Source organism: Hemiscyllium ocellatum, chromosome 33 (assembly GCF_020745735.1).
Source record: "Hemiscyllium ocellatum isolate sHemOce1 chromosome 33, sHemOce1.pat.X.cur, whole genome shotgun sequence".
Classification (NCBI taxonomy): domain Eukaryota; kingdom Metazoa; phylum Chordata; class Chondrichthyes; order Orectolobiformes; family Hemiscylliidae; genus Hemiscyllium; species Hemiscyllium ocellatum.
In genome coordinates this window covers 9062881-9090663 of record NC_083433.1, presented here as the reverse complement: position 1 = coordinate 9090663, position 27783 = coordinate 9062881, and the positions used below count along the sequence as shown (strand labels likewise).

Sequence of the window (27783 nt, the reverse complement as noted above, 5' to 3'; positions counted from 1 at the left end):
TCCCAGGACAGAGACAGCACGGGGTTAGATACAGAGTAAAGCTCTCTCTACACTGTCCCCATCAAATATTCCCAGGATAGGGACAACATGGGGTTAGATACTGAGTAAAGCTCTCTCTCTACTGTCCCCATCAAATACTCCCAGAATTGGGACAGCACTGGGTTAGATACTGAGTAAAGCTTCCTCTACTCTTTTAAACTCCAAGTAAAGCTTTCTCTACATTGTTCTCATCAAACAAACTCAGGAGAAGAACAAGAAGGGTTTTGTTCAGCCATTCTTGGGAAGTGAGCATCACTCACTGGGCCAGCATTCATTTTTATCCTTGAGAAAGTGTAAGATACAGAAAAGGTCCACATGATCCTCATCAACCTCTCTTCAGGAACGGGGACAGCACAACTGAATCAGGAGTAGAACAACCCTGTCACAAAACGTGTGTGTGAACCCCGCATTCAGAAATGTCCCTGGAGTCATCATCCCAGCTCCCTATTCTCCAGCAGCAATGTGGACCTGAACATTCTCAAACTGAGGTGACTTTCGGAATGAAGGAAGGATGTGCTCATCGGTGGCCTCTGACAGGGGTTACACAGCAGTTCCCTCGGTATGCACGTTTGTACTTTCACTCGTGCAGCTGGTGGCATGAACTAGTGCAAAATCATTGAGTAACCCGAGAGTCCAGGGTTACGCGGATTAGAGTGGATTAGCCAAGCTAAATCACCCCATAATGTCCAGGGATGTGCGGGTTAGCATGAATTGGCCATGCTAAATCACCTCATAGAGTCCAGGTATGTGCAGATTACAATGGATTGGTAATGCTAAATCATAGTGTCCAGGGATGTTCAGGTTAGGTTGGAGTGGTCATGCTAAATTGTTCCATTGTGTCCTGGGATGTTCAGGTTAGGGTGGATTGGCCATGCTAAATTGTTCCATTGTGTCCTGGGATGTTCAGGTTAGGGTGGAATGGCCATGCTAAATTGCCCATAGTGTCCAGGGATGTGCAGGTTAGGCTGGATTGGTCATACTAAATTGCCCATAGTGTCCAGGGATGTGCAAGTTGGTGGATTGGCCGTGGGAAAGGCAGGGTTACAAGGAATGGATGGGTCAGGTTGAGTGTGGGTGGGGGATGCTCTCCAGAGAGTCAGTGTGGACGCAACATGCCGAATGGCCTGCTTCCACACATGTTGTTCAGAAAGTCACATGAATCTATTCTCGTCACAAACATAAACTGAGAATCACCTCACTGTACACACTCTCAATAATGTCATCGCTGGAACATGAGACAGGTCCTCCATGGGACAGATGTAAGAACGCCAAATCTAACCATATAAACAGTTGGCTAGGCAACCTTGTGCGCTAGCATTGTGTGCAGTTCTGGAATCCACATTATAGGAGGGATGTTGACAGCTCTGGGGAGGGTAGAGAAGGAGATTTACCAGGATGTCACCTGGGCTGGAGAGTTTCAGTTTTGAAGAGAAGAGATTGAAAAAACTGGGGTTGTTTTCCTTGGAGCAATTTATGAGGGGTACAGATAGGGTAGACATAAAGAAATATTTCCCCTTGGTGGAGGGTTCATTGCCAAGGTTGCAGGATTGAAGGCCAGGGCAGGAGGTTTTGAGACGACGTGAACAAAAAACATGGGTGGTGGGGAATCTAGACCTCACTGCGTGTTATGGTGGGAAAGGTAGAAACCCTCAACAAATTGAGGAGGATTTAAATGTGCACTTGACAAGATACACAAGGCCAAGGACCAAGCGCTGGGAAATGGGATTGGAATAGCTAGGTGGTTGTTTTAACTCTGGAGAAGGTGCGGGCTGCAGATGCTGGAGATCACAGTTGAGAGAGTGGCACTGGAAAAAGCACAGCAGGTCAGGCAGCTTCCGAGGAGCAGGAGTGTCGATGTTTCGGACTCAAGCCCTTCACCAGATGGGCCGAAGGGCCTTTTTCTGAGCTGTAGACCTCTCTGATTCTCACAACAACTTATACAGCGTGAAAACAAGGCGCTGATTGGTTGGCGAGTGGATTCCGACATGTCAAGACGTTGCCATGGAGACTGCGGCTGAAGACCCAGCTTTTGTTCAAATTCATGAAAGGGTTGGTGGAGATGTGCGATGGGATAACGTCTGGGATTCGTGGGCCCTGCTGAGTGCCAGAGGAAAGATTTGACAGCATTTCCCTTTCCACGGCACGGTTGTGGTTCTGTGATTCCCCAGCCACTGTTTACATTCTCAGCACACACGGGCAACATTACGGTCACTCACACATCACCCATCGCAGATACCCTGCCATAGAAATGCCAGCTTAGCCAGTCACCAGCTGTGGCCTTAAACAGACTCCTGGCTGGCCCCAATTTCAACTGAACGTGAGACCACATGACACAGCAGCAAAAGTGGGCGGCACGGTGACACAGTGGTTAGCACTGCTGCCTCACAGCGCCTGAGACCCGGGTTCAATTCCTGACTCAGGCGACTCTCTGTGTAGAGTTTGCACGTTCTCCCCGTGTCTGCGTGGGTTTCCTCCGGGTGCTCCGGTTTCCTCCCACAGTCCAAAGATGTGCGGGTCTGGTGAATTGACCATGCTAAATTGCCCGTAGTGTTAGGTAAGGGTAAATGTAGGGGTATGGGTGGGTTGCGCTTCGGCGGGTCGGTGTGGACTTGTTGGACCAAAGGGCCTGTTTCCACACTGTAAGTAATCTAATCTAAGTGGGCCATTCAGCCCATCACTCTGCCATTCACTGGAATCACAGCTGGTCTAATAACCCGCATTTTCCCCATGACCTTTCCCGCTGAATTCTTCCCTAGAGATTCCACAAATCCTTCCTGTGGAATTAGCATTGGTGCCAGAGGGAAGGGGTGACGCTGGCATGGGCTGCCAGTTCCCAAGTGCTCGACCCTACCCACACCTGGAAGACTCCCAGACCAGAGCCACATGAAGCAGGCTCCCTATGTAGTTGACCTTCCTTTGGCCATCCCTTAGCCCCTCCCAGAGCTTTGTGAGTGCACTAAGCCTCTAAGGAGGGGTACAGCTGCATTGGAGGCAGCTCAGAGAGAGTTCACTCGGGGTCATTTCCTGGGACGAAGGGCTTTGGTCTTATGATTAGATTAGATTTGATTCTCTGCAGTGTGGAAACAGGCCCTTGGGCTCACCAAGTCCACACCGGCCCTCTGAAGAGTATCCCACCCAGCCCCATTTCCTCTGACTGATACACCTAACACTACAGGCAATTTAACACGGCCACTTCACCTGGCCTGCACATCATTGTGACCATAGGAGGAAACCTAGAGCAGCTGGACGAAACCCACGCAGACACAGGGAGAATATGCAAACTCCACACATACAGTCGCCCCGAGGCTGGGATCGAACCTGGGTCCCCAGTGCTATGAGGCAGCAGTGCTAACCACTGAGCCACCGTGCCATCAAGGTGAGGTTATGAGCAGGTAGGGTCTGTACCCACTGCAGTTCAGAAGAACAACAAGGTGATCTTACTGCAAAGTGCTGGGAGGGCTTGACAGGGGAGATGTTGAAAGGATTTTTCCCTTCATGAATGAGTTTCGATCTCGGGGAGACAGGTTAAAACAGCGAGGGACTCTCAATGAAGAGAGTGATTTTGTTTGCTCAGGGGAATTCTCTTCCTCAGGCAGCAATGGGGGTTTCCTCGTTGAATCTATTCAAGGCTGAGGTAAGCAGTTTTGTAACTGAGAGAGCAAGCTAACATTTTGAGTCTAGATGAACAGCTTGCTCTCTCTCCATGGATGCTGCCTGACCCGCTGTGATCTCCAGCATTTTGTGTTCTCAGTGCAGATTCCAGCATCTGCAGCAACTTGCTCCCAGTTTGGTAACTGACATGGGTAGTTACTGGGGAATAGGCTGATGAACCCACAACCTTATTCTGTTCCCTGCCTGTCATGAGGAAATATTGGGGATATTGTCTGGAATGCGCTGCCAAGGGGTGGTGGCGGGGGCAGACACAATGGGGGCATATCAGGGGCTTTTAAACAAGCACATGAACATACAAGGGATGGAGGGATATGGACCAAGGGCAGGATTAGTTTCATTTGGCGTCATGTTCAGCACAACAGGGTGGGCCGAAGGGTCTCAGCTGACGACGCCAATGATGCCAGCACTCCCCAAATAAAAACATCCGTTTACAAAGCAACATGCCCAAGATGCTAAACACTACCTAGGCCCCAGCCGGACAGCATGGGCAGAAATGATAAATAGGCCGTGGGGAGGGTGCACAGGAGCTTTATGGAAATCTGCCCAGCAACGTTCCAGGTTTTGGGAAGCAGGAAGATACTTCTTGGGGACTGTGTGTCATATTTCACTTGGGAGGGGGATCTGGGTTGCTGTGGTAACACACCCTTTCCTCCCCGTCGAACATTGACCATAGAGGCTCCAACATCATGTGTCTGAGCAGCATCTGCCCTGCTGCTACTGCCCGCCAACAGCATGTGCCAGAGGGATTGGCAGGTCAACACTGACCGTGTCTGACCTCCGTGTCATTGACAGGGCCTTCCTTGGCCATTGGGTTCTGGGTTTAGATGTGAACCCAGGGCTGCTAGCTAAGAGGCAGGAACACTACCCATGGACCTCCTTCGCCAAGTGACTGGAGAGATTGAAACAGCGCAGGCGCTTTGATAAAGGTGGGCAAGGTGAGGGAGGAGGAAAACGAACGGTGGAACAGGCTCAAGGGGGTCAATGGCGTACTCCGGTTCCCTTGAGACTGAGGAGAAAGCTGCTACCCGTTGTAGAAGGGCTGGTCACCAGATTCGAAACAGAAATGTCCACAGAGCCACAGGGAATCACTGGGCAGCTCTCCCGAAGGGTTGGCACAGCTACTGTGAGCCAGCTGTTGTACTGCGCCATGAACGGGGGCCCATTCCTTTGATCGGTGGCATTGCCCTGTATCTGCCGCTAATGCCCCAGAAGAGGGAGAGGCCGATTGATCCACCCCCACCCCCTTCAGGGCACGTTCGATCTGCTCCTCCCCCCCTCCCCCCCCCGCCCTTGCTCTGCCAACTGCTTGTGGCACCCCAGCCAGAACAGAGTGCGTGGCATCAAAGAGGAAGATAATGACCGCTCTGTCCTGTCTTACCTTTCGCCCCTCGCAGCACAAAACCGAACCCTTCACTGTCTCTTTTCTGCAGCAGGACTGTCTTCTCTTTAATGATGTAGTCACTGCAAGAGGGAGAGAGCAAAAACCGGCATTATAGAGTTTGCAAAAAATTCCTTTTCCATCAGCCTTGCCACAAGAATATCAGGGATAGGAGCAGGAGAAGACCACTCAACCCATCCATTGGTCAGTCAATAACATCATCTGACTGGGGTCTCAGCCCCATTTTCTTGTCTGCTCCCTTCAAACCCAAGTGAATCTGTACAGTCCAGCCTTGAATACATCCAATGACCCCCAGTTCCTGCTCCGGGAAAGAATTCCAAAGGCTAACGACCCTCTGAGAGATAAAGGTCCTCATTATCTCTGCTTTAAGTGGGAAATCTGTATCAGTAAACTCGTTCTGGGTCCTGAAATAACTCAATGGAGGCCAGTATCCCATCACCAAGCCACCCTTTATTTCCACGTGGAGAGACCTTGACACTGATCCAGCTCCCTCAGAGCCAGCTCTCAGAGTGAACAGAACCTCTGACACTCTTGTTCATATCTGTCAGCCAGGGCTCCCCGATTGGAACAGATTAACAGTGTTGTGGTTCTGTTCGCCGAGCTGGGAATTTGTGTTGCAGGCGTTTCGTCCCCTGTCTAGGTGACATCCTCAGTGCTTGGGAGCCTCCTGTGAAGCGCTTCTGTGATGTTTCCTCAGGCACTTATAGTGCAACACAAATTCCCAGCTCGGCGAACAGAACCACAACAACGAGCACCCGAGCTACAAATATTCTCACAAACTTTGAACAGATTAACAGTCCCAATCAGGGAACTCAGATTCTGGGTGTGGGTTTACTCGCTGGAAGGTTCATTTTCAGACGTTTCGTCACCATGCTAACTAACATCATCAGTGAGCCTCCACATGAAGCACTGTTGATGATTCCTGCTTTCTATTTAAATGTTTATAAACATACCCTGCATGGTGACGAAACATCTGAAAATGAACCTTCCAGCTCAGTGAGCAAAACTACATCCAGAACCTCAACCTGAGCTACAAATCTTCTCAAAACTCATTAACTCAGGTTCTATTAAGTCCAGCTGACTGACCTCCTTACAATCCTCACAAATCCCTCCCCATCTCAGGAAACATCCACCTCAAAGACACCCTGGCAAGGCATCTCAATGCCTTCAATTGGAACATACCCCATGCTTCAAACTCCACTGAGTCCAGATCCAACCTTTCCACATGGCCCTTCACCCGAGGAATCAGTCGAGTGAACCTCCTCTGAAATGCTTTGAGTGTACAAGCATCTTTAGTATAGAGATCAAACAGGGCTCCAGATATAACCTCACCAACATCCTGCACTGTTATAGCAAGACTGTCCCATTCTATCCTCCTTGTGAAAAAAAACTAATACTCCACTTGCTTTCCGAACTCATAGAATCCCTACGGTGTGGAAACAAGCCATTTGACCCAACAAGTCCACACTGACTCTCCAAAGGGTAACCCACCCAGATCCATTCCCCACTCCTGCAAGGGTGGGGAATGAATCACTGAATAAAAGCAGTAATAATTGGAAATGAAGATGCTGCTCATACTGGAGTGCTGTTGTGTGATATAATAGACAAGTTAGTGCTCCCACACTGTAGGGATTCTACGATGATCGGGGTTGCAAAGGATGTCAACTTTGAAGTGAAGACACACAATATTGTCGATTCCAACGTTCCCACTCGTTCTCTCTCCACACAGTCCTCCATGTGGGGCATTGCCTGGCATTCTGCAGCACCCCAATCTCAACAACAACAACTTGCATTCATGTAGAGTCTTCAGCTTAGCGGCACATCATAAGCCCTGCCAGGGGAGCACACGCCAAACTAGATCTGACATCAACTCACACAGGGAGACATTCGAACAGATGACCCATCACTCCACTGGAGAGGTCAGTTTTACGCAGTATCTCAATGGAGGGGGAGAGAAAAGGGGAAAGAGCATGAAAGAGTGAGGGGGAAAGGAGAGAGGGGAGGGGAGAGACAGTGAGTGAGAGAGCATGACAGACAGACAGTGGGGAGGAGGAAGAGAGAGTGAGAGAGAGAGGAGGGGAGAGTGTGAGCGAGAGAGCATAAGAGACAGACAGTGGGGAGGAGGAAGAGAGAGTGAGTGAGTGAGAGAGGGAAAACATGAAAGAGAGATAGAGTGAGAGAGCATGAGAGACAGGCAGTGGAAGGGGGTTGTGGAGGGAGAGAGAGAGTGAGTGAGAGAGAGAAGGCATGAGGGAGAAAGAGTGAGAGACAGAGAGAGTGAAAGCAAGTGAGAATGAGAGAGTGAGTGAGAGAAAAACAAGGAGGTTTACGCTGCGAATCCAAGCTTTAAATAATGCAGTGAGTTTTGCAACATGCCTGAATTTGAGAAACGCAGTGCTACATAGACGGGGTGATGGTGGCACCATGGGAATATTGTTGGATTAATAATCTAGACGCCCAGGATAACGGTGGAGAGGCACAGGTTCAAATCCTGACACATTAGCTGATGAATTGTAAATAACTTTGGGAATGAAAGCCTGTGTGAGTACAGGTGACCATGACAGTTATCGTCAATTTTAAAAACCCATCTGATTAACCTCCTCCAGGCCTTTATGTTAAGTTTTCTGTGTTCTTTAACGGAATATAGGCATCAGCTCTTCCGTAATTACCCAAAGGGCAGTAAAGAGTCAACCACATCGCTGCGGGTCTGGAGTCACGTGTAGGCCAGACTGGGTAAGGACTGCAGATTTCCTTCCCTAAAAGACATTAGTGGTAATTGTCATGGTCACCATTACGGAGTTGCAGAGTTTAAATTCTACAAGCCAGCGTGTTCCATGTCCTCAGAATCCAGCCTGGGCATCTAGTTTACTGTTCCAGTGACATTGCCACTACACCCCTTGTTCTCTGGGCAACATCTCTGCCTCAGGCGTGCTGCAGTGCTCCAGTGATGCTCAGTGCAGGCTGGAGGAGCAGCACCTCATTTCCCACTCAGGGACTCCACAGCCTTCAGGACCCAACATCGAGTTCAACAATTTTAGGGTTTGAGGCACCTCCTCCCATGTCCTTACCCCCCCCCCCCCCCCCCCCCCCCCCCACCCCTCACACACACACACATCGGGCCTCGTTATCACATGGTCTGCTATTACACACATGACCCATTGTTAGCCACGAACAGTTCCCATGAGTACCCATCCATTCTCCTAGGCTGACTATTACCCTCTCCTTTGTCTGTCCAACTGTTCTTCTCTGCCTTTGGGCTCTATCCCCACCCATCGTTTTCTCATTACACCTCCCCCCACCCTATCTTCTCCATACAAATTGACATGTTCCTAGCTACCATCAGTTCTGAGGATCACTCCACCCAAAACATTAACTCTGCTTTCTCTCCACAGATACTGCCAGACTTGTTGAATTTATCCAGTAACTTGTGTTTTTGTGTTCTTGTACTGTTTGCCCAGAGGCTTTGGCATCAAGGTATGGCCAGTGAGTCATGCGCATCCCTGTTTATTCTTGAGAAGGGGTTAATGGGTCTGATTCAGACGCATTACAGTCCGTGTCATAGAACGTTCCAGTCCAGAGAAGGCTATTTGGCCCATTGTGTCTGTACTGGCTCCCGAAAGAGCCATCCAGCTAGTCGCACTCTCCAGCCCTATCTCCATAAACCTTTGACTTCAATCTTTCAGATATATATCCCGCTCTGCCTTGAAACGTCCTGTGAAATCGGCTTCCCTCACTCTCCCAGGCAGCGCATTCCAAATCCGAATAATTCTCTGCATGTTGACGTTTCTCCTGATCTCACTCTGAGCTCTCTTGCTGACATTATCCTGGAGGAGAGAGTGAGGGCTGCAGATGCTGGAGATCAGAGCTGAAAATGTGTTGCTGAAAAAGCACAGCAGGTCAGGCAGCATCCAAGGAACAGGACATTCGACCTTTCGGGCATAAGCCCTTCTTTCCTGAAGAAGAGCTTATGCCCGAAATGTCGAATCTCCTGTTCCTTGGATGCTGCCTGACCCACAGTGCCATTATCCCCCATTGCCACAGTGAACCACACCACAAATTTAGAGCAGCAGCACCTCATCTTCCACCTGGGCAGCCTACAGCCCGGACGACTCAACACTGAGGTTCTCCAATTTCAAAAAGGCTCTCTTCCCATCCCCCGACTCCCTTCCCCCCATCCCCCTCCCTGCCACCAAGCGGATCTAACCCTCCCATTGACCAACTTGGTTGTAACCTCAATCTGTATTCACCTATCCTCGCCACCTTCCTTTATCTGCAGCTCCCCCACAGCCACCACCCAGTCCTGAAGAAGGGTTACACCCGAAATGTCGACTTCCCCACCTCCTGATGCTGCCTGGCTTGCTGTGTTCCTCCAGCCTCCTGCCTGTCCCTCCTGATGCTGCCTGGCTTGCTGTGTTCCGCCAGCCTCCAGCCTGTCCCTCCTGGTGCTGCCTGCCTTGCTGTGTTCCTCCAGCCTCCTGCCTGTCCCTCCTGATGCTGCCTGCCTTGCTGTGTTCCCCCAGCCTCCTGCCTGTCCCTCCTGATGCTGCCTGCCTTGCTGTGTTCCTCCAGCCTCCTGCCTGTCCCTCCTGATGCTGCCTGGTTTGCTGTGTTCCCCCAGCCTCCTGCCTGTCCCTCCTGATGCTGCCTGGTTTGCTGTGTTCCCCCAGCCTCCTGCCTGTCCCTCCTGGTGCTGCCTGGCTTGCTGTGTTCTCCCAGCCTCCTGGCTGTCCCTCCTGATGCTGTCTGCCTTGCTGTGTTCCTCCAGCCTCCTGCCTGTCCCTCCTGATGCTGTCTGCCTTGCTGTGTTCCCCCAGCCTCCTGCCTGTCCCTCCTGATCCAGCCTGCCTTGCTGTGTTCCTCCAGCCTCCTGCCTGTCCCTCCTGATGCTGCCTGGCTCTCTGTATTCTCCCAGCCTCCTGCCAGTCCCTCCTGGTGCTGCCTGGCTTGCTGTGTTCTCCCAGCCTCCTGCCTGTCCCTCCTGATGCTGCCTGCCTTGCTGTGTTCCTCCAGCCTCCTGCCTGTCCCTCCTGATGCTGCCTGTCTTGCTGTGTTCCTCCAGCCTCCTGCCTATCCCTCCTGATGCTGCCTGGCTTGCTGTCTTCCTCCAGCCTCCTGCCTGTCCCTCCTGATGCTGCCTGGCTTGCTGTGTTCTCCCAGCCTCCTGCCTGTACCTCCTGATGCTGCCTGGCTTGCTGTGTTCTCCCAGCCTCCTGCCTGTACCTCCTGATGCTGCCTGGCTTGCTGTGTTCTCCCAGCCTCCTGCCTGTACCTCCTGATGCTGCCTGCCTTGCTGTGTTCTCCCAGCCTCCTGCCTGTCCCTCCTGATGCTGCCTGGCTTGCTGTGTTCTCCCAGCCTCCTGCCCATTGTCTTTCTGACAGTCTGGAAATTGTGACCCAAGTTATTGACATACCAGCTAATGGAAACAGAATATCCTTCTTTACCTTGTCAAAACTGTTCATAACTGTGAATAAGGTCACTTCTTCAACTTCTCTGCTCCAGGGAGAATAAGCTCAATCCCTCTGAATTTTCCTTGTATCTAAAATTCCTCATTCCTGGCATCGTTCTAGAAAATCTCCTTTGAATACTCCCCAGGACCCCATGGCAGAAATGTCGCTTGGTAGGAAGTTTGAATCAGTGAGTGAATAAAGGGTGGCGTATTTCCAATTCAGGATGGTGAGTGGCTTGGAAGAGAACTTGCAGGAGGTAGTGTTGCCATCCCCTTGTTCTTATGGATCACAGGTTTAGAAGATGCTATCAAAGCAGATTTGGTGTGTTGCCACTGTGTGACAGTGCAGAAGGGACTGAGCATTGACCATATTGGCTGAGTTACTGATAAACAAGTCAGGCTTTCCCTCTGCCGTTCTGCAGAAGGAGCGCTGCACTATCTGAGGTGAGTGTTTCCATAAGAGATGTTAAATCAAGGTCTCTCCTAAGTAGATGTAACAGATTCTGTGAGACCCCTTCCCTGTACAACAGGACAGCTGACTGCTGTATCCTGGCTAATGTTTATCCCCCAGTCAAAATCTAACAGCATATCTACTCAGGATCACATCACTGCTTGTGGGAGCTTGCTGTGAATAAACTGGAGGCTCTGTTTCCTGCAAATGTGACACTTTGAAAATAACAATTACTCTAAAGGTGCTTTGGGACATCCTGAGATAGTGGCGGTGCTATGGAAATTCAAGGACCTTGTTTCTGTCACTTCCATTGGCCCTCTTTCCAGGCTTCTCCAATTGCCACCTGTGGGATCTTGCTGTGCACAAATGGCTTGCCATAAATTCCCTGCGTTAAAGCAACTTGCATTTATATAGCTGCTTTAACGTGGTGTCATGTACTACCTTTCACGGTAGTAACAATCAATCAGAATTTGACACCGAGTTATAGAGTCATTGAGTTCTATAGCACAGAAACAGACCTTTCAGTCCAACTCATCCAAGCTGACCAGGTATCGTAAAATAACCTAATCCCATTTCCCAGTATTTGGTCTATATCTCTCTTAACCCTTCCCATTCATATACCCATCCTGATGCCTTTTAAATGCTGCAATTGTACCAGCCTCCACCACTTCCTCTGCAGCTCATTCCATACACGCACCACCCTCTGTGTGAAAAAGTTGCCCCTTAGGTTCCTTGTAAATCTTTCCCCTCTCACCCTAAACCTATGCCCTCTGGTAGTGGACTCCCCCACCCCGGTGAAAAGACCTTGTCTCTTGACCCTATCCATGCCTCTCCTGATTTTATAAACCTCTATAAGTTCACCCCCCACCCACCCCACCCCCCCAACACACAGGCCTGACCTAAGGAGATCCTGTCACAGGTGACCCAAACTTCAGCCAAAGGGGTCAGCCATTACGGAGTGTGATGAAGAAAGAAAGGGAGTCGGGCTGATGGACTGGTGCCGTGAGGGAACTCCCAGGTTTTGGGGCAGGCAGGTGTATGGGATATCCATCGTTTCTGAATTTCTACTCGGATTCAATCAGAATGACTTGGGAACACATCCCCCATTCCTTTACTGTCACTGATATGTCGAAATCACGGACTCCATCTCCAACAGCACCCTGGAGGCACTGAAACCATGGGGCAGCTGGGGTTCAAGATTCACTATCACTTCCCAAGGACAACTTGTGATGGACAATAATGACCCATATCCCAGTGAACGACCAACCAAAGTTTCCCTCCAAGTCATCAACATTCTGACTTAGAGTTATAGATTTGGAGATGCCGATGTTGGACTGGGGTGGACAAAGTTAAAAATCACACAACACCAGGTTTTAGTCCAACAGGTTTATTTGGAAGCACTTGTTTTCGGTTCACCACGTGATGAAGGAGGGGCGCTCTGAGAGTTAGTGCTTCCAAATAAACCTGTTGGACTGTAACCTGATGTTGTGTGATTTTTAACTTAAGAGTTATCGAGTCACACAGCACGACAACAGACCCTTCCATCCAACCAACCATAATCCCAAACTAAACTAGCCCTACCTGCCTGCTCCTGGCTCATATACCTCCAAACCCTTCTTATTCATGTACTTATCTAAGTGTCTTTTCAACATTGTAACTGTACCTGCATCCACCACTTCCTCAGCAAGTTCATTCCACACATGAACCACCCTCTGCGTAAAAAAAAATTGCCCCTCGTGTCTTTATAAATCTTTCTCCTCTCACCTTGAAAATATGTCCCTCATCTTGAAATCCCCCACTCTAGGGAATAGACACCTACCGTCCGCCTTATCTATGACTTACACGATTTTATAAACGTCTATAAGGTCACCCCCTCAACCTCCAATGCTTCAATGAGAGGAAGTCCCAGACTATCCAGTCTCTCGTTATGTCTCAAACCCTGCATTCCCAGAAACATGCCGGTAAATCTCTTCCGTATCTTCTCCAGATTAATAACATCCTTCCTGTAACAGGGCGACCAGAACTGGACACGTGGAAATATATCACTGTTCCTTCAGAGTCACTGGGTCATAATGTTGGAATTCCCTCCCTACGGGCATGGTGGGTCTATGCACAGCAAAGAAAATGCAGCGGTTCAAGAAGGCAGCTCACCACCACCTTCTCAAGGGGCATCTAGGGATGGGCAATAAACGCTGGGACCACCCAGCGATGCCCCATTGTCTGTCAGCTGGGTAAAATATCAACAGGAAACTGACAGGAACTGATGGTTTCCCGAATAGACTAGGTTTGCGGAATTGCAGTGATCTCAGGGACGGTGCTGGATGTGAAAAACTCGGAGAAGTTTTGAGGTTAGTACACATGCAAGTGTTTTTCTCCTCTCAGACTGGCAAAGCTCCATTTCCCCTCACAAGTAGATGCTCTTTCTTGCAAATGCGATGGCTTCCTATTTTTCAACGCTCAGAGCGAAGTGAGAGAAATGTCAGCAGGCACGAGAAAACACAACAGAGATTTATACTCCAGCCCGAATATCCACTACAGCTGCTGAGATCACAATGCTAAACATTTCTCATCCGTACAATTTGCCTGAACCTTGTTATAACCCCCTAAATTTCCAACCGAAGAGACCACTCTGAAAGTTTCTGAGTACCGTTCTGTCATCCCCATGGTGATGCTGCAATGCTATTATTGGTGAAATGGTGTAATTACAGTGTGATGTTTACATACATTTTCTATTGTAAATGTGGACAGAGCGATTTGTAATGAGGTAAAGTATGATTGAAAATGGGGATGAAACATTAAGTTGGCACGGTGGTTCAGTAGTAAGCACTGCTGCCCCACAGTGCCAGGGACTTGGGTTCAATTCTACCCTGGGTGGAGTTTGCACATTTTCCCCATTGTCTGTGTGAGTTTCCTCTGGGTGCTCCGGTTTCCTCCCACAATCCAAAGATGCACAGGTTTGGATGGATTGGCCAATAGGAAATTGCCCGTAGTGTCCAAGGATGTGCAGGCTAAATGGGTTAGTCACGTGGGGTTACAGGGATGGGGTGGTCTGGGTGGGATGCTGTTCAGGGGGGTTAGTGTGGACTCAATGGCCAGCTCCCACACTGTCGAGATTCTATGACTGTCTGCTGTGTTCCCTGCCTCTGTTGTACAAGGCCACTCAGAGATTCACTGAGAGAAGAAAAGATCGGCGATCCATCTGCTTGGATAATGAGCCGAGATATTTCAAATTTCTTTAGCATTCACAGTCACACAGAAGAGGAGAAATGGGCCATTCGGCCCATCAGGGCTGGGCCAACTCTTTGTGCTGTCCTGTCAGTTCTTTCACCACAGTCCTGAAAGACCTTCACTTTTCGAGTGCAGACCCAATTTCCATCCGCGCTCCCCCTTCTCCCCTCAACCCCGGCTGGATGATACAGAAATCATAGAATCCCGAGAGTGCAGATGGAAGCCATTCAGCCCATCGAGTCTGCACCAACCCTCCGAAGGGAATTCCACCCAAGCCCAGCTAACCCACCTAGGCTGCACATCATGGGGCAATTTGGCACGGCCAATCCACACACATGCCCACGCTATTTGCCCACCGCATACAGATTCCCTGAGGCAGAACATTTGACCATCTTGTAGCCAAATTCCCACAAACAGTCAACATTCCGTGTGGGACGTGACAGTGAGGACCAGCATCAATAAGGAATTAGTAGACCACGCACCTTCCTGACCACTACCAATGGGTGCCTGGGAAAGATGCCAGTGTGCGGACAGTAGTAACCAATACATCCAGATCTTTCCCCGAAGCAGAGGGCAAAGGTCAGGCCTCCCACTGAGAATACTGGGAATAGTTTTGGACCCTTTGGCCAAGGGCAAGACATGTTGGCATTGCAGGCAGTCCAGAGCAAGGTCATAAGTACGGAGGGCCTGCCTTAGGTGGCGATGTCAATGGATCAAGCCTGGAGTTTAGAAGTATGAGAGGTGACCTTATTGAAACATATAGGGTCCTTAGGAGACTGGTCGGGGTAGATGGTTGTAGGAGAGTCTTGGACCAGAAGGGCCTAATCTCAGAGTAAGGGATTGCACCTCTAAGACAGAGACAATGAGGAACTTCTTCTCTCTGCAGAATTCTTAACCACAAAGGGCTGTCGAGGCTGGGACATTGAACATATTCAAGGCTGAGATTGAATTTTATTCAGTAAGGGAATCAGGGGCTATGGGGAAAGGTCAGGAATGATCAGATCAGCTGTGATCTCATTGAATGGTGTAACAGACTCGATGGGCTGAATGGCCTACTTTTGCTTGTATCTAACATCTGGGTCAGAAACATCCAACCAGCTCCTGAAACAGCGGTGTGTCTCCCACAGGGAGAGAAGCAAGGTCCCGATTCCTCGGCACTTTTCCACCATTTCTTCATTTCTTACAATTTCAGGTTGGTCAAAGGAGTTGGGAACATGGAGGAGAAATTCTTTCCTCTGGTGAAGGCATTCACAATAACAGGACTGTTCAGAGGGCAGGAAGCAAGGAGTTAGAACGACAATTGGTCAGTGCATTGAGTATAGAAGTTGGGAGGTCATGTTGCGGCTGTACAGGATATTGGTGAGGCCACTTTTGGAATACTGCATTCCATTCGGGTCTCCCTGCTATAGGAAGGATATTGTTAAACTCAAAAGGGTGCAGAAAATATGATGTTACCATGGTTGGAGAGTTTAAGGTATCGGGACAGGCTTAATAGGCTGAGGTTATTTTCCCTGGAGCATCGGAGGCTGAGGGATGACCTTATAGACAATAGACAAGATAATAGACAATACGTGCAGGAGTAGGCCATTCAGCCCTTCGAGCCTGCACCGCCATTCAAATATCATGGCTGATCATTCCTAATCAGTATCCGCTTCCTGCCTTATCTCCATAACCCTTGATTCCACTATCTTTGAGAGCTCTATCCAACTCTTTCTTAAATGAATCCAGAGACTGGGCCTCCACTGCCCTCTGGGACAGAGCATTCCACACAACCACCACTCTCTGGGTGAAGAAGTTTCTCCTCATCTCTGTCCTAAATGGTCTACCCTGTATTTTTAAGCTGTGTCCTCTGGTTCGGCACTCACCCATCAGCGGAAACATGTTTCCTGCTGCCAGAGTGTCCAATCCTTTCATAATCTTATATGTCTCAATCAAATTTATAAAATCATGAGGGGCATGATTTGGAGGTGTGGGTGTTGGACGGGGAGTGCAAAGTTAAAAATCGCACACCAGGTTATAGTCCAACAGGTTTATTTGGAAGCACTAGCTTTTGGAGCGCTGCTCCTTCATCAGGTGGTTGTGGAGCCCTGCTCCGAAAGCTAGTGCTTCCAAATCAACCTGTTGGATTATAACCTGGTGTGCGATTTTTAACTTAGAGGGGCATGGATAGGAGAAGGACAGCTCTATAATTCTGTGAACGTTGACCTTTCTTGCGAGAGAGATGGAGAGAAATGGGAGAAGTGTTACAATAGCTATACCGGGTGTTGGTGACAGGGGAGATCCTGAGAGAACATTTCCTTGTGTGGGGCACTCTAAAATGGATTTCCCATTTCAAACAGAGATGAGGAGGAATTTCTTCCCACACAATTCTCACTGATCACAGAATTGCAGAATTAAGTTGTGAAGTTACAGAGAGGTACAGCACGGAAACAGACCCTTCAGTCCAACTCGTCCATGCTGACCAGGTATCCTATATTAATCCAGTCCCATTTGTCAGCACTTGACTCATATCCCTCCAAACCCTTCCTATTCATAAACCCATCCAGATGCCTTTTAAATGTTGTAATTGTATCAGCCTCTACCACTTCCTCTGGCAGCTCATTCCATACACGCACCACCCTCTGTGTGAAAAAGTTGCCCCTCAGGTCCCTTTTAAATCTTTCCCCCCCGTCACTAATTTGAAAGGACTAATAGTGACTGCCTTTATGTCTTTCCTGGGGGAAGCATTTTGTGCAGAACAACCAATAATGTACTGGAATATCTTTACGACCTACAGAAACAGAAGCAAGAGTCGGCCATTTCCTTCCTTGAGCCTTCTCTGCCTATCAGTAGGATTACGGCTCAACTGATTGTGTTCCTTCAGTCCAATGTCCTCCCGAACCCTTGACTCCCTCGTCAACCCCACCTCTCTCTAACTCAGCATTCAGCACATTCAGTGACGCCAGCCTCCACTGCTCTCGGGGGAAGAGAATTCGAAACGCGAAGATAGGTTGGCAAATTCGGGACTGTTCTATTTGGAACGAAGAGATTGGACCAAGATTTCACAATCGTGTTTGGGTTGGTGAGAGTAGGTAGGTCGAAGCTGCTCCTTTTGCAAAAGAAAAAAAGAGTGAGATACCTTAGATCTCAGGTGACACGCAAACGACGCAAGGGGAAGGTGGGAAAAGTCTTTTTCACTCGGCAAGCAGTTAGGGTAGAGAATACACTGCCTGGGAATGAGGCATTGGAGAGAGGCATTGGATCAACATTTGGATTGAAGTGGTGTTCAGGGAAATGGGGAGAGGCACAAGAGAATAGAACGGGTGTAGGCACCATTGGCCAAATGGCTTCCTTCTGGCCTGTAACGATTAGTGGTCAGTACATTGAGCATAGGACTTGGGACGTCATGTTGCAGCTGTACAGGACATTGGTTCGGCTACTTTTCAGAATGCTGCGTTCATTTCTGGTCTCCTTGCTTCACAGAGAATTTTGTGAAATTGAAAGGGTGCGGAAAAGATTTACAAGGATGTTGCCGGAGTTAAAGGGTTTGAGCTATAGGGAGAGGCTGAACAGGCTGGGGCTGTTTTCCCTGGAGCGTTGGAGGCTGAGGGGTGACCTGATAGAGGTTTACAAAATCAGAGGGGCATCGATAGGGTAAATAGACAAAGCCTCTTCCCTGGGGTGGGGAGAGTCCAGAACTAGAGGGCTTAGGTTTAGGGTGAGAGGGGAAAGATAAAAAAGAGACCTAAGGGGCAGCTTTTTCATGCAGAGGGTGGTGTGTGTGTGGAATGAGCTGCCAGAGGAAGTGGTGGAGGCTGGTACAATTACAAATTTTAAAAGGCATCTGGATGGGTATATGAATGTGAAGGGTTTGAAGCAATATGGGCTAAGTGCTGACAAATGGAACTAATTTAGGATATCTGGACGGCATGGATGAGTTGGGCCGAAGGGTCTACTTCTGTGCTGTACATCTCTATGACTCTATGAACACTTGAATATATCATTGCAATACAGTGTTCCCAAGATATTATTTGTCATAGGGCCAAGAGACAAGTGGATTGAGAACAGAAATATTTTGGATCTATGGTTTCCGAAGATTCCCAAACCTTGGAATGTTCCTCACTACGTCTGGATTGGGTGCAAACTCATTCGCTGAGATTGATCTTCACTGGATGGTGAACAACTCCACTGCCATTACACAATGGGACGTTCAGGATAGTAGATGGTGTTTCCATCACTGAAACCCCCATCCCTAACCTTCCAGAAGGTTTTCACTGACCAGAATCTCAACGGGACCAACTATATCATCACAAGAGCAGGTCAGAGGTGAGGAACTGAGTGATAAAGAAGACCCCTCCTCGCTCCCTCAATGGCAAGCCCATTGCCTACAAGAAATAAGTCAGCAGTGTGATCGAATCCTCCCTTTGACCTGGAGGGTGCAGCCTCAACAACACTCAAGAAGCTTGACACCATCCAGACCACAGCAGCCTGTTTGACTGGCACCACACCCACCAGTTGTAGCATCCACTCCCTCCACCGGCGATGCACAGGGGCTGTCACGCACACCATCCACATCTCACCAAGGCTCCTTCGACAGCACTTCCCAAACCCACTCTACCACCTCGAAGGACAAAGACCACAGGAACATGGCAACAACTTCAAGCTGCCCTTCAAACCAAACGCATCCTGACTCAGAAGCACGTCGGCCATTCCTTCACCGTCGCTGGGTCAAATTCCTGGAACTTGCTCCGAATCGCACCGTGGATGTCCCTAACTCTTACCACAACACTCAAAGGGTTGTAGCGGTTCAACAAGACAGCTCACTATCGCCTTCTTCAGGGCAAGGAGGGCACGAGCAATAAACCTATCAGGGCAGGTCAACCTACTCAGAAGACTGACATCTGGGATGGATACATATCCTAGTGATGTAAGGGGCAGATTCCCTTCCTGAAAGAGTATTGGGTGAGTTTTTAAACATGATGGTTGTCACAATCACCATTCCTGAGATAAGTTTTTAATTCCAGACTTATTTATTGGATTTAATTTTACCAGCTGGACCCTGGTGGGATGCAAATGCTGTCCCCCAGAGCATTGGCCAGGAGTTACTAGTCCAGAGACATTGCCACTACGCAATGACACCTCCAATGTTATGGAAGAGCACACAAAGTCACGCAGTAGGGTATGGACAGACAGTGCCACAAGGGGTGAGGGGAAAGGAGACTGACTAGCTCAAAGGTCAAGTTCAGTCAGAAGTCAGCGTTGATATGAAGACACTGAATGTGTGCTCACAACAAGAGCCATCGCTTGCCTTTATGTAGCACCTTTCACTGATGAAGTTTCAGGGAGTTAGGGTAACAGGGAGTTAGGGTAACAGGGAGTTAGTGTATCGGGGAGTTAGAGTAACGGAGTGAGGGTAATAGGGAGTGAGGGGAACAGGGAATTAGGGTAACAGGGAGTTAGGGTAACAGGGAGTGAGGGTAACAGGGAGTTAGTGTATCGGGGAGTTAGGGTAACAGAGTGAGGGTAATAGGGAGTGAGGGGAACAGGGAGTTAGGGTATCGGGGTATTAGGGTAACAGGAAGTTAGAATAATGGGGAGTTAGGGTATTGGGGAGTTAGGGTAACAGGGAGTTAGGTATCGGGGAGTTAGGGCATCAGGGAGTTAGGTATCGGGGAGTTAGGGTAACTGGGAGTGACGGTAACAGGGAGTTAGGGTATTGGGGAATTAGAGTATAGGGGGTGAGGGTATGGGGGTTAGGGGATCGGGGAGTTAGGGTACCGGGGGGGGGTTAGGATAACGTGGAGTTAGAGTATCGGGGAGTTAGGGTATTGGGGAGGTTAGGGTAACTTGGAGTTAGGGAACAGAGAGTTAGGTTATCGGGGGGTTGGGTAACGTAGAGTTAGGGTATTGGGGAGTTAGGGTATCGGGGAGTTAAGTTATCAGGGGGTTAAGGTAACGTGGAGTTAGGTTATCAGGGAGTTAGGGTATTGGGGAGGTTAGGGTAACGTGGAGTTAGGGAACAGGGAGTTAGGGTTTCGGGGAGTTAGGGTAACGTGGAGTTAGGGAATCGGGGTGTTAGGGTATTGGGGAGTTAGGGTATCAGGGAGTTAGGGTGACAGGTAGTTAGGGTATTGGGGAGTGAGGTTATCAGGGAGTTGAGGCGCGATTTAAAGGTGATGACAGAGGCAGAGTGCATCCCCAAGCTTGGGGGGGTCTGACACACCAGTGTGGCTGCCAATGAGGGAGTGATTAAAGTCAGGGGTGCTCCGAATTTAATGAGCACAGGGGCCTTCAGGAATTGTGGGTGAGGGATGGGTGTTTGGGTTGTGGGTGGGGTTGGCGGAGGGATTTGACCATAAGGGTGGTAATTTTGAAGTGGACATGCTGCTTTATTATGGATCGGTGAAGGAAGAGGGGTTTGGTGAATAGGATGTGATGGGACATAATGCTTGGACCAATTGGTTACTCTACTGTTGCTACCTGCAACTCATTCCTGTCCATGTATATGTCAATCACTCATCAACATCCCCAGATGGCACCACCTCACACACGCAGTGCACCAACACACAGACTGGCAACTCCAGATGGGCTACAGGGGGGAAAAACACTCACCTACCTCCCCTCAAAGTCCCCAGCTCATCACTCTCACACTCACTTCTGGCTGTCTGAGGCAAAAGTTGAACGAGGAGCACACTCAAGATGCTCACACAACATACTTGCTCACACGTACGCTCTGACAGGTAACACATGTGCACACTATCCGAATACGTCTACACACACTCACACAAAAATCACAGGATCAATGGTCATGGGGAGAAGGCAGGACAATGAGGTTGAGGAACATCAGCTGTGATCAAGTCACAGAGAAGATGGGCTGAATAGCCTAACGCTGCTCCTGCATCTTAGATACACGTTCTAAGACACGTACACACAGCTGATACACGTATACACCCATGAAACCTACACACCTAACATGTACACAACCAACACATGGATTCACCCATAAATTCCCAATGGACATACATTCGCAATGGAGATACAGACCCACACATCTACACAGCTAGAGAAAACACCTATCTGTATACACGCCAGCACATATATGCACACATGTAGGTGCATGTGGATATTCATGTATGTGTACATGTAACATGTATCTAAATCATGTACACAATCATTATATGTACATAACAAACACATGTACACACACTTGATACATATACACACACAGCACATACACACATGGATACACACAGACATGTGTGTGATGCACACACACACACACACAAGGGTATGCATTTCACACACACATGCAGATATATGTCAAACATACACACACACACAAGTGCATGCATTTCACACGCATACAGATATATGTCAAACAAACACACACACACATACACACAGACGCGCGTGCGCAGTTAACCCTGACAGTCTTCTCAATCATTGAATTATTTCCAGTCTAAAGGCCTATTTTCTCTCCCTCTCTCTTTCTCTCATGGCGACCTCTTCCTCACCTAACCACCTCCCCCCGTCCAACTCCTCCCCACCCCAACCCCTACTCCCCAACCCCTAACACCACCTCCCCTCCCTCCCTTTCGGTTTAATCCCTCTAGTCACTGGCTGTACACTCTGGTGAATGATCAGTCAATGAAAAGCGAATGCACTCATTCAGATTGTTAATGTGAATGCAGAGCTCTGCGACGCAGGTTCTGAATGGGGAGGGGGGGGGGGGGGGGAGGAGGGCTGATGGGGTGGATTGGGGAGGATTCCTGAGACTGGGCATAAACAGAAAGAGAGGGAGGGAGGAGAGTGTGCTGGAGACCGAGAATGAATGAAAGTAATCAGGAGATAAATCAGCAAGTGAATGGAGTGTTTAGACACAAGTCTTTGCATTAAGACTCTAGGCCTCTCTCTGAAAAAAGCCAGGCCCTTGCCCTAATACAGTCAAGCATGTTCCTGTCACACAGCAGAAGAGAGCTTCCTCACTTCCTTGCAGTAATATTTTTACCTGTAGATGTACCAGATACTTCTCCTACGGGGACCCAGAACAGGCCAGCTGGAGGAGAACTGAGAATGCATCCCTCCGTTTCCCAGGTCCATGTCTGTAAGTCAGCCCTCTGCACAGAGACTGAGCACTGGTCCAACATTCTACCGCTTCTTCAAGAGCTGCGAGCAGACTGAGAGTGCAGCGTGTGAGAGACGCCGGCAGCAGAGGCAGCACTAAGCAGCTAAGCTAACACACACAGCTTACTCACATCATCGCGGTCCATACGAACATGCACAGCCTCCTCAGAGGCTGCAATCCCATCAGGGGCACGCAGGGAGACTGACTGACGGACGGACGGACTGCCTGCCTCACCAGCAGCCCAGCAAAACCCAGAGAATGAGCATTATCAAAGAGAGACAGAGACAGAGGGGGGGAGAGACTGAGAGGGGGAGAGGAGGAGAGAGGTACACACACACATACACAGAGATAGACACACACACACACACACACACACACACACACACACAGATAGAGACACACACACATAGAGAGACACAGAGAGAGAAAGACAGTGTGATAGAGAGACACACACAGATAGAGAGACAGACAGAGACACACACAGATAGAGACACACACATATAGAGACATAGAGAGAGAAAGACAGTGAGATAGAGAGAGACACACACACACAGACACACATAGATAGAGAGACACAGAGGTAGAGACACACGCACACAGAGAGACACAGAGAGAGAAAGACAGTGAGATAGAGACACACAGATAGAGAGACAGAGACACACACACACAGATAGACAGAGAGAAACACACAGATAGAGAGACACAGATAGAGAGACACAGAGATAGAGAGAGGCACATATACAGATAGAGAGACACAGAGAGAGAAAGACAGAGAGATAGAGAGAGGCACACACACACACAGATGGAGATATAGAGAGAAAAAGACAAAGATAGAGAGGCACACACACAGATAGAGACACAGGGAGGTAGAGACACACAGATAGACAGAGATAGAGAGACAGAAAGATAGATGCACAGAGAGAGATTAAGAGAGAAAGACAGAGGGAGAAATAGAGAGATAGAGAGACACAGAGAGGGATTGAGAGACACACAGAGAGATAGAGAGAGAGACACGCACACAGATAGAAAGACACAGAGATAGAAAGAGAGACATACAGAGACAGATAGATGCAAAGAGAGAGACACCAACAGAGACAGGCAGACAGAGAGAGATAGAGAGACAGACAGAGAGAGATAGATACTGAGAGACAGACAGATAGAGTATCACAGAAAGAGAGAGTGAATGACAGAAAGAGAATGAGATGGAGAGAGTGATAAAGGCAGAGAGACAATGACAGGCAGAAAGGGAGAGAGACTGAGAGAGACAGACAGAGAGAGACAGAAAAAGCATTCGTCAGAGAGAGAGAGAGAGAAAATGATAGGCAAAGACAGACAAATAGATAGATATACATAAAGTGAGACAGAGAGAGAGAGAGTGATAGAGTGACAAACAGAACAAGGGGACAAGGAGAGTGACAGAGACAGAAAGAAATTGAGGGACTGAGAAAGAGACAGAGGAAGAGAAAGAGAAAGATTCAAAGAAAAGATAGAGAAAGAAACAATAAGGGAAAGAAAGTGATAGAGAGAATGACAGACAGAAATACAGTGAGATACAGACACAAGGGCATATTGGGAGAGACAAACAGATACAAAGACAGAGAGTGAACGAGGGGAAGGAAAGAATGTTATAACAGAGTTACAATGAGAGAGGCAGACAGGAATGAGAGAGAGAGAAACGAGAGACAGCAGAGAGAGAGACAGACAGAAAAACCAGAGGAGAGGCACAGATCAGAAAAAGAGATAAACAGAGAGAGACACCAAGGTAATGTTAGAAAACTAAGGCCAGACAGTAAGATCAAATGAAGAAAGATGGCAGATACAGAGAAAGATCCAAAGCAGGAGAAAAGTAAAGGAAAGTGCTACTGTATCTAACAGCTGGTGTTGATCTCAGGGTGAAACAACTTAGTAACTGAGTGAAAAATCATCAAAACCCAACAGTGTAAAATCCAGAATGGAGAAGGAAGATTTGCACTAATCACTTACACCAAACTCAATCCTGAGACCACAAGCAGCACACCACAATAAAACATTATTGGCACAAAATACTCGATACATTAACACAATCCAAGAAGGCCAGACGGTAGGTTAAAGAAGACAATACATATAGTCAGAAACTAATCACAGTGAGCACAATATGAAATAGTATGTCCCAGAAAGTTTAACAACCATTCATTGAAGCAGAATCAACAAGACATAGGCTTCACCAAGGAAATAGTCACCAATATTCACAATCACAGCACCCTGTCACCAATGTTCACCATCACATCACCCTGTCACCATATTCACCATCACATCACCCAGTCACCAATATTCACAATCACAACACACTGTCACCAATATTCACCATCACATCACCCTGTCACCAATATTCACCATCACAACACCCTGTCACGAACATTCACAATCACAACACCCTGTCACCAATATTCACCATCACATCACCCTGTCATCAATATTCACCAGTATATCACCCTGTCACCAATATTCACCATCACAACACCCTGTCACGAATATTCACAATCACAACACCCTGTCACCAATATTCACCAGCACATCACCTTGTCATTAATGTTCACCATCATAACACCCTCTCACTAATGTTCACCATCACATCACTCTGTCCTTAATATTCACCATCACAGCACCCTGTCACTAATATTCACAATCACAACACCGTATCACTAATGTTCACCATCACATTTCCCTGTCACCAATATTCACCATCACATCACCCTGTCACCAATATTCACCATCGCAACACCCTGTCACTAATATTCACCATCACATCACCTTACCATGAATGTTCACCATCACAACACCCTGTCCTTAATATTCACCATCACCACACGCTGTCACTAATATTCACCTTCACAGCACCCTGTCACTTACATTCACCATCACAGCACACTGTCACTAACGTTCACCATCACAACACACTGTCACTAATATTCCCCATCACACCACTGTCACCAATACTCAATATCACAACACCCTCTCAACAATATTCACCATCACATCACCCTGTCACCAATATTCACCATCACAACACCCTGTCACTAATGTTCACCATCATATCACCCTGTCCTTAATATTCACCATCACTACACCCTGTCACTAATATTCACCATCACAACACCCTGTCACTAATGTTCACCATCACATCACCCTGTCACCAATATTCACCATCACATCACCTTGCCATTAATATTCACCATCACAGCACCCTGTCACTAATATTCACCATCACAACACCCTGTCCTTAATATTCACCATCACAACATCCTGTCACTAATGTTCACCATCACAACACCCTGTCACCAATATTCACCATCACAGCACGCTGTCACCAATACTCCCCATCCCAATGCCCTGTCACCAATATTCACCATCACAACACCCTGTCATTAATATTCACCATCACAACACCCTGTCACTAATATTCACCATCACAACACTCTGTCCTTAATATTCACCATCACAACATCCTGTCACTAATGTTCACCATCACAACACCCTGTCACCAATATTCACCATCACAGCATGCTGTCACCAATATTCCCCATCCCAATGCCCTGTCACTAATATTCACCATCACAACACCCTGTCACCAATATTCACCATCACAGCACACTGTCACCAATATTCACCATCACAGCATGCTGTCACCAATATTCCCCATCCCAATGCCCTGTCACCAATATTCACCATCACAACACCCTGTCACCAATATTCACCATCACAACACCCTGTCACCAATATTCACCATCACAGCATGCTGTCACCAATATTCCCCATCCCAATGCCCTATCACTTACATTCACTATCACAACACCATATCACTAATATTCACCACTACAAACCCTGTCACTAATATTCCCCATCATAACACCCTGTCATTAATATTCACCATCACATCACTCTATCACTAATGTTCATCCTCAGAACACCCTGTCATTAATATTCACCATCACAACACACTGTCACTCATTTTCACCCGCACAACTCTCTGTCATTAATATTCACCATCAGGACACCCTGTCACTAATATTCACCCTCACTATACCCTGTGATTAATACTCACCCTCACAACATCTTGTCACTAATATTCACCATCACATCACCCTGTCACTAATATTCACCCTCAGAACACCCTGTCACTTTTATTCACCATCACAACATTGTGTCACCTGAAGGTTACCATGCCTCAAACATGGGGACAGATTGAAAGGTGAGTCCTGCATCATAATCTCAGTCAGTGCAGGAAATGGACCACACTGTTGGCATCAGTCTGCATCATAAACATGCCAAACAGCCAACTGAGCTAACCAACTCGCTCTTTACGTGAAACTAATATTCACCATCAGAACAACACCTTGACACAATTATTCAGCATCAGAAACACATCCTGGCACAATATTACAAGAGCATAATTTCCTGACACGAGCATAATTTCCTGACACCAATATTCAACTTCACAACAATATCTGCTCACAGATATTCTCAATCACCACAAATATTCCCTCCCACAGGGACTAATACCCAACATCATAACAAGGTCAATCACAATCATTGCAAACTCTGACAAATATTCCCTGTCAATACTAATTCTCGCCATTACAGCAAAAACCAGACAGAAAGAATCATCCTCTCAATTTGATTCTGACACAACTGTTCACTATCACAGCAATAAACTGACACAAATATTCATCATCACAGCAATACTCTGACACAATTATACACCATCACAGCACCCTGTCACCAATATTCACCATCACACTAACAAGCCAACACTAATATTAACTATCCAACACTCTGGCACAAACATTCACCATCACAGCAATACTCTGGCACACATATTCACCATCGCAGCAATACCCTGGCACAAGTATTCACCATCACAGCAACATCCTGGCGCAAACATTCACCATAACAGCAACACCCTGGCACAAACATTCACCATAACAGCAACACCCTGGCACAAGTGTTCACCATCACAGCAACACTCTGGCACAAGTGTTCACCACCACAGCAACACCCTGGCACAAACATTCACCATAACAGCAACACCCTAGCACAAGTGTGCACTATCACAGCAACACCCTGGCACAAGTGTTCACCATCACAGCAACACCCTGGCACAAGTATTCACCATCAAGATAACATCCTGGCACAAATATTCACCATCACAGCAACACCCTAGCACAAGTGTGCACCATCATACTAACACCCTGGCACAAGTGTTCACCATCACAGCAACATCCTGGCACAAATATTCACCATCACAGCAACACCCTGGCACAAACATTCACCATCACAGCAACACCCTGGCACAAGTGTTCACCATCACAGCAACACCCAAGCACAAGTGTGCACCATCACAGCAACACCCTGGCACAAGTGTTCCCCATCACACCAACACCCTGGTACTAATATTCACCATCAC

At 48.0% G+C, this 27783-nt stretch overlaps 1 protein-coding gene across 1 annotated transcript in view; it reads right to left on the bottom strand.

Annotated features, from left to right (window-relative positions):
* Positions 1–27783, bottom strand: part of LOC132831202 (SH3 and multiple ankyrin repeat domains protein 1-like) — a 267969-nt gene that overhangs the window by 139470 nt on the left and 100716 nt on the right. Inside the window, exon 14 of the mRNA XM_060849215.1 lies at positions 5090–5172. Coding sequence (XP_060705198.1) covers positions 5090–5172 — 83 coding nt within the window. The remainder of the gene's footprint in view (positions 1–5089; positions 5173–27783) is intronic.